Source organism: Salmo salar, chromosome ssa02 (assembly GCF_905237065.1).
Source record: "Salmo salar chromosome ssa02, Ssal_v3.1, whole genome shotgun sequence".
NCBI classification, from domain to species: Eukaryota; Metazoa; Chordata; class Actinopteri; order Salmoniformes; family Salmonidae; genus Salmo; species Salmo salar.
This window is the reverse complement of record NC_059443.1, coordinates 37,923,374-37,935,785: the sequence shown is the minus strand read 5'-3', so window position 1 is coordinate 37,935,785 and position 12,412 is coordinate 37,923,374. Positions and strand designations below refer to the sequence as shown.

Below are 12,412 nucleotides of genomic sequence, written 5' to 3'. Positions count from 1 at the left end.
ACCATTTTACTGCCGTGGGAAACTACCACAATTTGTCCAGTGTGCCTAGAGCAGGAACGTCTGTGACCGGTCGAAGACCTGAAATGGTTTAGACAAGACGCTAAACTGGTTTAAAACAAGTTATTTAATGAAGATACCCAATGTGAGCAGAAAGTATACTATATACAGTGTTGGTTTAGTGCTCATATCGATCAATCCCTATGGAGCAGAATACAGTGAGCTGCTATTGAAAACTGACATCCGTCGTTCCTATTTGGCAGTCAATTCTGAATTATACCTCCAGGGGCAGCATAAGACTGCCTAATGTGGACTGCCATCTTGCATGCATACTTTCTTGTATAATGTCATTGGGATCTGGGTTTGCTACATTTGAAGTACAGAAAAGTGAAAGAATAATAGGATTGTTATCGCATGATAACTGCCACACATGAACAAATGACAATTCATTAGAATTAATGTTCAAGATTCTGAATTATTCAAAATCCCTTTTAAAAACCTTGATGCTGATTTGGTCAGATTAGAGTTTCTATTCACCTTTCAAAGAACTTCAACATTAAATAGCAGAATATATGTTGGAAAAAAACAACAGGCTTAAAACAGGGAATAATCTACTTCTGCTGTAATTAAAAATGTTCAGTGAAGAGCTTTTCCAGTTCACATTACTGTGGAAATGTTGCTTGCAAAAACGGTCAGCTTCATACCATAATACAATTGTCATGTGAGAATGGAGTAGGCTTCATGTCTGGTTTATTAAGTCAAAACAATCTCTACCTTGTCAGATTTGTATATTTGGGGAAATGTTTGTGGGAACTTTTCGGTCTCTGACAAGCAAGACCCTCTTTCGCACGCAGAGAGAGACAGAGACACAGACAGAGTGTAATAATATAATCTAAAGAGCACAGGGGCTACTGAAGTGTGGGACAGAACTGGCCTGTTGTACTGGCATGCAGTCACATGTTGTATGGCTGTCAATGTGCTGCGGCTAACCTCATGACCTGACTGGAAACTGGTGATGTCACATTTCCAGGAAATTGACGGGCTCACTGGGAGTCAGGAGGATCAGATAACAGATAGCGTAGTCTGTTGACCGTGGCGTCAACCATGACCGACTTCGGCAGTGGTCAAACACAAACTTTCCCTTACGACCTTTTAAAACCGCTCTTATTTAAAATGACAATTCCCAAATATACTTTAACATAATGAACAAGGTGCCTGATATATCACATATACATATACGTTCTCCCCCCATTCTAGCTTTGACTCGACTGATAGCTATTGTGGGGGGGAAAAAATGTACTTTTTATGCCTGTGATATGTGGCTGTCCCACCTAGCTATCTTAAGATGAATGCACTAAGTTGCTCTGGATAAGAGCGTCTGCTAAATGACTAAAATGTTAATTGTACTTATCCCGGCGACTACCAGCCCTACACCGCATCTCCCTTCTCTCAGTCCCCCCTTTATTAACAGAGAAGGTATGAAATGAACAAACAGAAACACAGGAGAGTTCAAGTTTTCTCCTTAAAAAAAACCCGACAAGGTTTGAAGTTCCCCATTAACTAGCGTGTCCTCTGAAGCGCAGTTGGTACAGCATGGCGCTCGCAATGCCGGAACAGTGGGTTCGATTCCCGGGACCACTCGTAGCTATAACAAATGACTACGTTGCTTTGGGTGAAAGCATCTACTCAAGGACAGATATTATGATATATTATCTAATACGGTAAGCAGAATGACCACCCTTCAACCTAGAGAGATAGCAGGCCAGATCAATTCCTGTGACATGAATAGATTGCAACGGTGTCTCCTGCTCCTTGGTAATGATGTAGGCCAGTTGATCAACTGTGTTTGTAGGTCAATCAACAGTATCGATCTACATGGACTTTGTCTGAAATCGCTGTTATTGGCAGAAATCTAAAATCAATGAAATGCTTTGCCTCAACAGGTCATAGCAACAGATAAGTTTGAATTTGGACAAGCTGGGAAGTCAGAAAGATGACATAATTACACCGACTGTTTTTAAATAGTTTTTAGTTCAACTTTTTATGAAAATGGTTAACACGACACACACACTTTAAAAAAATAAGACTCCGATGAGTTGCATATTTTAGAGCTTTTCATTTCTCTCCAGGGCATTGTGTACAATCAAATCTTTTACAGTACATTTGCTCCCCGCGACCCCCATCCCCCTCTCCTCCCTGACCCTAATAAATATAGTACATCCTTCGATCACTCACTGTTTGGCCGTGCACAGCAAGGCTCACACACTTGCACAGGCGAGAGACGGAAGGAGAGGGGGGGAGGGAGCACAACGAGGAAAGAGAGAGAGGAAGAGTGAATGAGACAATAGGAGGGGGGGATGAAAAGGAAAATAATCAGGAAGAGAGAAGATGGTTTATGATAGACAGTGAGGGGGGGAATCAGATGGGGGGGGGGACAGGCAGAAAATAAAATGAGATGACCTTTCGACAAACAAAAACAATAAGAATAAAATGAAAAGGAATAACATATCAATTTGAACTCACACACAGTACTGCAATAGTTTCCCTTTATCTTCTTCCAGGCCTAGACTTCTGGTTGGTCCTTTTTAAGTCCAGTCCAGTTTACACTAGAAAGTCACTAGTTTATGGCGTCTCTCTGTTTACCTGGTCTACGGAGCCTGCGTCCCAAACGGCACATCATTTCCTATGTAGTGCACCACACTATAAAGGGAATAGGGTGCTATTTGGAACGCAGCCTGGTCTACAGAGTAGTCAGTAACCCTGAAACACTTCAAGTCCGAGCCAATAATACAATTAGAAGTTGACCAAGTGCGGAAAAACAAACAAACAAAAAAAGTCTCAGACAAAAAAAACTCATAATCATACTAATCTTAATAATACCAAATGTAACAGTGACGATGAGGACACTTCTTTCTAATACATATATATCTCCGTCTCCTTCTCCAGATCTTTGCTTGCTTGTCTCATTTTGCCCTGAACACACTTTAGTGATATACTACTTTTCAAAAGTAGTATAAATCACCAAATATCATTATTGCTATGACCAGGAAATATAAAATATTCACTTTATAGCTCTTTCTTGGTCCGTGCTGAAGTATTAACACAGAGTATATATATATATATATATATATATATATATATATATATATATATATATATATATATATATATATATATATTTTAAAAATCACTCGCATTGAGAACGGGACAGGACTTTTCGAAATCAAAGTCGTGTAAAATAAATACTGTAATGGTCTGGCGCACACAATCATCCTTCGCTCTCTCTCAATTCTCAAAACGACCCAGTCACCCTCAAAAAGACAGCTAATGCTAAAAACGAGCTAGTAGAGGATTTAGGAGTCTTTTTTGTATTATTCACGTCTAAAAATAAAAAATATTGAGTCTTGTTTTGAAATGACTCTCCCCTAGCAGAGGAAGGACTGCCTTTGTCAGAGATCAAGCCTTTAAGATGGAAGCTGCTGATCCCAGATGGATGGAGAGAAAGAGAGAACGACTAAAATAGGTGGACTACAGAAAGTCTCCTGTATCTATCAGAGCTTTCCCCTCTCTCGTCCCTCTCTCCTCATGTGTCCCTCATTTCCAGAGGCTCAAGGAGGACTTAGCTGAGCGGACCCCTCACACTGAGGCACATAAGTCCCCTAGGCTGGCTTCAGCTGGGAACAGAGCCATAGCTGTTTCTCAGGGCTGGGAAAGCTCCCAATTTCCATCCATTTTGAAACGCAAAGTTAATCCAGGTTGGCCCATTTTGAGAAATGCAGTCGGACCAAGTCAAGTCAATCCATTTTGAAATGAGTTGGATCCCTGTCCATTTGAAATGCAACAGCAGGACTGCACATGTTGAAATGCAGTCGATCGTCTGTCTTTCTTGAAAATGTCTCTTGGCTTCTCAGGCAGGGGAGATGGTTCAGGGAGAGCAGCGTGGTTGGTTGCATGTGAGGAGCGGATGGTACGATACAAACTGGCCAGCCTTTAACCCTGACTGTGGGAGATATGGTTGGCTCACCATGCTATGTTATTGCTGTAGTCCTGAAGACATTCTCAGTCTAACTGTCTGGCCGTGAGAGAAGGTGGTGGTGACTATGGAAGGTGGAACTTTGCCATTGCAGGTTACTCAGACTGAGGTGTGGGGAATTATGGGTAGTGTAGTCCCCCCAAAGGTCACTCACCCCCCCACCCCATTGCAGGTTGCTCAGACTGAGGCATGGGGAGTTATGGATAGTGTAGGTCCCCTACAGGTAACTCCCACTCCCATGTGCCCCCCCCCACATCTCTCCCTGTCTGTTTTGAGTAGAGAAGCAGGAGTGGAGCTTGGGGGTCAGGTGAGAGTGAGTCACTCTCCCTGATTGGCCCAGCCGGACCATCCCCCTCTGGCCACCTCCCCCTTGGCTCTCTCCCCCATGGTCTATTCACACCCAATTGAGGGCTTGTGGGGGCTGGAGGGTGGAGGATCAGTGCTCAGTGAGAGACTCCGAAGTGGGGTTCGAGGGGGGATCCTGCTGGACTTCTGGAGTGACGATGCCACGGTGGAGCTTTTCCAACGACTGTTTCATCTGAGGGAGAGAGAGAGAGGACAGAGGAGGAGGCTAATGTCATTACGACAGTCATGATGACTCATTCATGAATAACAGTGAAGCCGTTTGGAAGCCTTGTGTATGCTTTGTAAATGTGCGCGCACATGCTTGGACACGCGCACACAGAAAGTAAACACACACACCTGGTCTAGCAGAGTGACTGAGGATTGGAGGATCTGTTGCCATTTGCCCAGCTGGGCCTGGTGGAACTGTCTCTGGAGCTGCAACACCTGGGCCCACTCTCCTGCAGACTGGGGTAGAGGACTGGATGGAGAGAAGAGAGGAGAAGAATGAGAGGGAGAGAGAGAGAGAGAGAGAAGAGGAGTTAGTTCACATGTTAGAAATGCAGCGCTGGTAGTAAGTAATATCCAATGAAAGTGTTGGTTTGTTCTTGAGCAACGGAAGAGAACAAAACTAAAATCATAGAACAAAACAGAACAGTGGGAATCAGAGGTGCATTTAGTTGTAGTTCAAATCTAGTTTTAAATCAAAAAGGAGAATAGGATGGGTAAGTAGTAATGACTACAATATAAAAGATGTTTCCTGGTTTGGTTACCTGTCAGACAGAGAGAAGGACTGCCACGTCTCCAGTGTGTGTGCAGCTCTCTCCAGAGAATACAGCTTGTAAAACAAGAGCATGTTCAGGGCCACCAACACCACCAGACTAGAGGAGAGAAAGAGAGAGAGAAGAGTTGAGAGAAAGAGATGGTGAGAGAACCAAAACTGCAGAGAAAGAAAGAGAGAGGGTAAATGTATTGACATAAGTATAGGCCAGAAACAGAGGGAGCGAGACTTGGTTATGAATAAAGGGACAACATTCAGGAATGACAACTCGAGGAGGAATGGGAAATGTGGTTGTACAACTCAAACTGTATACACACACACACACACACACACACACACGTTTTTGGACAACAAATCATACTACATCAAATAGCAGAGCAGACTTCAACACTGAACATGTCATTCGACAAGACATTGAGGATTATTATACGGTACCTGACACAGATCCTATGCACATGAAGCGATAGAGAGAGAGAGAAAGAGGCAGCGGGAGGCCGTTAGTAAGCAGAGGAGATATTCATTTCGTTGAACCCCCTTCCCAAACACTGACGACATGGATTACAGAAAAAGACAAAACAAGCATTCAGACTCATTTGTACACTAGCGGAACTCACGTGGTGGTTACGGTAATGCTACAGGGATGAGAGGGCCCAAAAAACACTTTCACAATCACTCACAAAAGGTCCAATCCCAACTTGAGTTTAGTAGGTTATGTATTGATGTCAAACGGGAGAATTGTGTGAAATGTGCATATCTCAAGTATGGATTCATCCAAAAGCTCTCTGACAAGCTCATGAACTGGACAAGATCAAGCCATTGATAATTCCCTTGGTTTACTCCTACTAAGGGACAGGGGAAACGATCAACAATCAGTGTTTCTTTTCACGCACGCCGAGAGGTCGGTACTCACATGAAGCTGACTATGAGCAGTATGGTAGAGATGCCTCCGCCACGCCACCGCTCGCCGTGCTTGTACTGACCACCTGGTCAAAAGGGAGAAACACGTGACTTATTGCCAGAAGAGCCTGGATGCAGTTCCAAATCACACCACCAGATGTCAGTGTATAATGCAATGCGGAGCACCACTGGCATCCGACATTTAGTTGTATGAATTATCATAAACCTGGAGACAAAGTTGGATTGACACATTTGAGGTAAACGTTGAACTCGCCGCTTGACAATCTTTTACATGGGTCTTATTTATTAGGCATCAAACGGAATAAAATGTACTGAAAAGGGGAGGGACTATGTTTCAGTGTGCCCTAATCAATACGATCTCCTTACGCCAACACAACCCTGTTAACTCACCCGGCTCTCTCCGCTCGTCTCCCATCCCTCGGTCCCCGCGCTCTCCACCTCCCGCGCCCCCTCCCTCTCTCTCCCGGTCCCCCGGGCGCCGGGAGCAGGTGCGTTTGCGTCGCCGCAGGGCCGGGGGTGTCTTGGCAGAGTCTGCCCCCACCACATCCCCAGAGGTCACCACTGACACCTCAGACTGGAGCAGAGTCTCCAGCTTACACACCTCACTCTCTGAGAGGGAGAGAGAGAGAGAGACGGTGAGGGAGCGGGAGGGAGAGAGAGAGACGGTGAGGGAGCGGGAGGGAGAGAGAGAGAGAGACGGTGAGGGAGAGAGAGAGAGACGGTGAGGGAGCGGGAGGGAGAGAGAGAGAGAGAGACGGTGAGGGAGCGGGAGGGAGAGAGAGAGAGAGACGGTGAGGGAGCGGGAGGGAGAGAGAGAGAGACGGTGAGGGAGCGGGAGGGAGAGAGAGAGAGAGACGGTGAGGGAGCGGGAGGGAGAGAGAGAGAGAGACGGTGAGGGAGCGGGAGGGAGAGAGAGAGAGAGACGGTGAGGGAGCGGGAGGAGAGAGAGAGAGAGACGGTGAGGGAGCGGGAGGGAGAGAGAGAGAGAGACGGTGAGGGAGCGGGAGGGAGAGAGAGAGAGACGGTGAGGGAGCGGGAGGGAGAGAGAGAGAGAGACGGTGAGGGAGCGGGAGGGAGAGAGAGAGAGAGACGGTGAGGGAGCGGGAGGGAGAGAGAGAGAGAGACGGTGAGGGAGCGGGAGGAGAGAGAGAGAGAGACGGTGAGGGAGCGGGAGGGAGAGAGAGAGAGAGACGGTGAGGGAGCGGGAGGGAGAGAGAGAGAGAGACGGTGAGGGAGCGGGAGGGAGAGAGAGAGAGAGACGGTGAGGGAGCGGGAGGGAGAGAGAGAGAGAGACGGTGAGGGAGCGGGAGGGAGAGAGAGAGAGAGAGACGGTGAGGGAGCGGGAGGGAGAGAGAGAGAGAGACGGTGAGGGAGCGGGAGGGAGAGAGAGAGAGACGGTGAGGGAGCGGGAGGAGAGAGAGAGAGAGACGGTGAGGGAGCGGGAGGGAGAGAGAGAGAGAGACGGTGAGGGAGCGGGAGGGAGAGAGAGAGAGAGACGGTGAGGGAGCGGGAGGGAGAGAGAGAGAGACGGTGAGGGAGAGAGAGAGAGACGGTGAGGGAGCGGGAGGGAGAGAGAGAGAGAGAGACGGTGAGGGAGCGGGAGGGAGAGAGAGAGAGAGACGGTGAGGGAGCGGGAGGGAGAGAGAGAGACGGTGAGGGAGCGGGAGGGAGAGAGAGAGAGACGGTGAGGGGAGGGAGAGAGAGAGAGACGGTGAGGGAGCGGGAGGGAGAGAGAGAGAGAGACGGTGAGGGAGCGGGAGGGAGAGAGAGAGAGAGACGGTGAGGGAGCGGGAGGGAGAGAGAGAGAGAGACGGTGAGGGAGCGGGAGGGAGAGAGAGAGAGAGACGGTGAGGGAGCGGGAGGGAGAGAGAGAGAACGGTGAGGGAGCGGGAGGGAGAGACATAACCAGAAAGAAGAGGTGGTAAGCAATAAGAACACAGACCCTGCTTTATCCTGAGTAGGAGAACAAGACCACAATGTAAGTCAGTCTCACCCATGTGTCTGTAGTACTCCTCGATGCCGCTCCAGGTGTTCTTCTCGATGAGCGCCTTCACCAGGCTCCACGGCTGCTTCTTGTAGCAGATATCTGACGACACCCTGCAGACACAACTCAGAGTCCATCACACTGTAACCAGTAACCCATCCCTGCAGCACTCTGTGTCACTAGACATAATGCCCGGTACTGCACGTACCTGGGACCCCCCCACAGCTAAATAGAACATATTATATAACAGTATTATACGAAGGGATCACACGTCAGAAGCTAGAAACCTATCATAATGAATACCGATCCACCGCTGAACTGCTGGAGCCAACAGACATGGCAGCTCTGCCTAAGTACAAGCATTTCCCTACACCCGCTAAATATGTGTATGTGACCAATAAATCAGGTTGAGTCAACTGCACCTTAGAACACTTTAAGAGGACACTTCATCCATATCGGGTGTATTTTATGTGGCGTAAGATCATAAACTCTCGGTTTCTAAAAGGCAGTGAGTTCACCTGATACACACAACGTTCAGTAGGTTAGCGCACAAAAAAGTCGATTCATACAACTAAAACGTTCAAATTCCACCACCCCCTGATATTTGATCTGCGCAGGCGGCTCATACACAAACTGCTAGTGAAAAGCTGGTGAAGGTAGGTACCGGAGTCTGCTCTTGTTCTTGTTGACGGCGGTGAGGCAGTAGCGGTGCACGGTGTAGAAGTAGTCCTGGTAGGGGATGCCCGAGGTAATCACCTCCGAGTCCACCACGTAACACTCGCCCGGGGCACTGTTCTTATACAGCGTCTGGATGGAGCGAGGGAACGGTGTTAGCGAACGGCCTATGAGGTGTGTCCCAGTCCTCAGAAGGCAAGTCAAGTCTTGTTCTCCAACTCAGTGGAGACTCGCCATGCCCTAGAATTCGTTGGTTTTTCTTTTGCGAACCGGATATTCAAACCAGAACATGGAGGACAATGGAGGTTGGTGTTTAAAAACCGGAGGACAGGTTCATTGTAATGGCTGGAATTAAATGAATGGAACGGTATCAAACACATCCAATCCACGTTTGGTCCGGTTCCATTCATTACAATGAGCCCGTTGTCTGATTTAACGTGACACCAGCCTCCACTCATGTCGACCAAATGTTTTTAAAAAACGGTCGAATCCAAACACCCTGAGAGACTGACCTGAGTTTCCACTACGGGGGCGGTCTTGGGCCCCAGGGGGTTGTTGATGGCGATGGTGTAACTCAGGATCCGGCTGGTGTTCCCACTGCTGCTGTCCTGCTGCCACTCACGAACTGACAGGTCTGACGGAGGAACAGAGAGAGAGAGAGAGAGGACCACGAAAATAATGAGGGAGGGAGTGAGTGTGTGTGAGAGAGAGAGAGAGAGAAAGTAGAAGTGAGAGAGGACAGAATGAGAGGAAGGCAGAGGGAGAAAAGCGAGAGGGACACAGCACCGCTTCACAGAGGAAAACTCACTAATTAAATCCACACAGTGTCCTCAAAGCTGGCAGGGGCACAAACCAGGGAGGCCACCAACCAACCAACCAGCCTCTATGGCAGCATCTAATAAATGACAGCTTTAGGGGACTGTGCTAAGAACAAGGAATACGCAGAGCCCTGTACTGCTTCTCTCAAAACAGACAATAGCATATCAGGTGTTGAAGAGGAGAGAGAGATGGAGAGATGGAGGAAGGTTAACACAGCGGAAACAAATACTGTGGACTGCTCATTAGAGCTACAATACACTGGCCCATGTCTGAGAAGAGAGAAAGGAGGGGGGGGGGCCCTGACTGTATCCCAAATGGAACCCTATTATTCACATAGGGAATAGGCCAGGGTGCCAATATTTGGGACCGCTCCTGTCTAAGCACTAGGAGGACAATAAGAATCATTCCATCCCCATACATGACAACAGCCATACTGTGTGGCGCAGCAGAGACGAGCACCAGCGCATCAGGAGATGAACGGTGGAGTGGAAGAAGTGGCAACGAGCGCCTCGCGCACTAACACTCCTAGGCCGCGTCCCAAACGGCACCCTATTCCCTACCTATTGCACTCCGTTGGACCAGGGCTCTGGTCCAACGTAGTGCACTACATAGGGAATAGGGTGCCCATCCTGGACGCAGCCCTAAAGCTTACTGTACAAGCCCTGGGGGACTGGACTTTAGGAAGGGCCGATCAGTCACATGGAATGAACTAAGCATTTTGCATCCTATCGTGTTGTAGCCTATCCATGTTTCTAGGCAGACTATCACTAGTACTGGGAAACAGTGGTGTGTACTGGAATGTACTCTAGGAACAATATTTATAGATTTAAGGAGATATTTGGAAAGGGAATGAAAACAGAAGGAGCAGAAAGGGATCAAGAGGAAGAAAAACGAGAACGTTGCCAATGCCAACCATGTGTAAGATCAACAAAGTGTGTGTGTGTCTGCGCGTGTATGTGAAGAGCAGGTGCGCTAGTGTGCGCACGTCGGTGTGTGCGTTTCTTGCCACGTGTGTGCTGTACGGACCTGTGAAGTGGCGCTGGGAGAAGAGATGCTGGATGAAGTGTGTGTCTGCGGAGAAGAGCAGGTCGTGCAGCTTGTCCACGCTCATGCGCACCACCATGTTGATGTGCAGCCGGCCAGCCAGGTCCGCACAGAACGACTCCACCTCGTCTGGACGGGGACAGAGTTAAACAGCAGTCACAACTTTAGTAACGCACCCGTTAGCAGAGAGAAAGTGTATCATCAGAATTTCTATGATATTAGTTTTTTTTTTTTTATATCCCCCAGGATTTGTTGCAACTGCATAGACAAATGGGGCTGGCTTTTCAAGCAACTTCAATTCCACAGTGTCAGATGAAATGGCTTTTCACGTGGATTAAATAAAATATATAAACGGCAGAGATAATGGGGGGAGAATGTGCCTTTTGTTGACGGGACACAGTTTAACACCGTTCTGTTTGAGCAGAAGAGAAGTGTTAGAGTCCTCACTTTAACAGGTTGTTAGTAAAGTAACACTAGTACAGTTCAGACTTCTGGAACGTGAACGTTGCACTTTATCGGTCAAATCGCAGTCACCAAAAAAAAAAAATCTTCAGAAAAATGAATGCAGACGTCTCAAGTTTCTCTTGAGTTTTGCCTTTAATGCAGCAAGTCACACAGTCTGTTCTCAGGAGAGTCAATCAATGACATAATGTAGGTCCTACTAGACTCCTGGTAGACTACTAGTACAGGATCAATAGGAAGGGTGTGTATGCAGCAGTTTCAACTGGCTCTCTGCATCTGCACGGATCGGAGAAGAAAGGATAGCTGAAAGCAGCAGGGTGGAAATCGCTTTCACCTGTCACGTTCTTTCAGACTAGTGGGAATGAAGGAAAGGAGATGGGAGAAAACCACCTTACGGTTTGTTCGAATTTCACCTTACGGTTTGTTAGAATTTCACCTTGGTAAAAAGTGTCTACAATCCCATCTTTCCCTCTCAAATCTCCCATGTCTACATGAGATGAAAATGTATTTTCTAGGTACAGTGGGGGAAAAAAGTATTTGATCCCCTGCTGATTTTGTATGTTCGCCCACTGACAAAGAAAGGATCAGTCTATAATTTTAATGGTAGGTTTATTTGAACAGTGAGAGAAAGAATAACAACAAAAATATCCAGAAAAACACATGTCAAAAATTTTATAAATTGACTTGCATTTTAATGAGGGAAATAAGTATTTGACCCCCTCTCAATCAGAAAGATTTCTGGTTCCCAGGTGTCTTTTATACAGGTAACGAGCTGAGATTAGGAGCACACTCTTAAAGTGAGTGCTCCTAATCTCAGTTTGTTACCTGTATAAAAGACACCTGTCCACAGAAGCAATCAATCAGATTCCAAACTCTCCACCATGGCCAAGACCAAAGAGGTCTCCAAGGATGTCAGGGACAAGATTGTAGACCTACACAAGGCTGGAATGGGCTACAAGACCATCGCCAAGCAGCTTGGTGAGAAGGTGACAACAGTTGGTGCGATTATTCGCAAATGGAAGAAACACAAAAGAACTGTCAACATCCCTCGGCCTGGGGCTCCATGCAAGATCTCACCTCGTGGAGTTGAAATGATCATGAGAATGGTGAGGAATCAGCCCAGAACTACACGAGAGGATCTTGTCAATGATCACAAGGCAGCTGGGACCATAGTCACCAAGAAAACAATTGGTAACACACTACGCCGTGAAGGACTGAAGTACTGCAGCGCCCGCAAGGTCCCCCTGCTCAAGAAAGCACATATACACATGCCCGTCTGAAGTTTGCCAATGAACATCTGAATGATTCAGAGGACAACTGGGTGAAAGTGTTGTGGTCAGATGAGACCAAAATGGAG

The 12,412-nt window shown here is 47.3% G+C and overlaps 1 protein-coding gene across 6 annotated transcripts in view; it reads right to left on the bottom strand.

Moving 5' to 3' along the window:
- Nucleotides 1-109: 109 nt before the first annotated feature.
- Nucleotides 110-12,412, bottom strand: part of LOC106582397 (protein Aster-A) — a 36,787-nt gene continuing 24,484 nt past the window's right edge. For 5 of the 6 annotated variants that reach the window (XM_045703629.1, XM_014165474.2, XM_014165516.2 and 2 more), the window contains 10 exons: nt 10,576-10,722; nt 9,243-9,364; nt 8,720-8,862; nt 8,065-8,168; nt 6,462-6,680; nt 6,064-6,136; nt 5,589-5,600; nt 5,146-5,253; nt 4,733-4,853; nt 110-4,568 (listed from right to left, as the gene is read on the bottom strand). In XM_045703629.1, coding sequence (XP_045559585.1) covers nt 4,467-4,568; nt 4,733-4,853; nt 5,146-5,253; nt 5,589-5,600; nt 6,064-6,136; nt 6,462-6,680; nt 8,065-8,168; nt 8,720-8,862; nt 9,243-9,364; nt 10,576-10,722 — 1,151 coding nt within the window. In that variant the 3' untranslated portion in view covers nt 110-4,466. The remainder of the gene's footprint in view (nt 4,569-4,732; nt 4,854-5,145; nt 5,254-5,588; nt 5,601-6,063; nt 6,137-6,461; nt 6,681-8,064; nt 8,169-8,719; nt 8,863-9,242; nt 9,365-10,575; nt 10,723-12,412) is intronic. The other variant, XM_014165501.2, reaches the window with a different exon arrangement.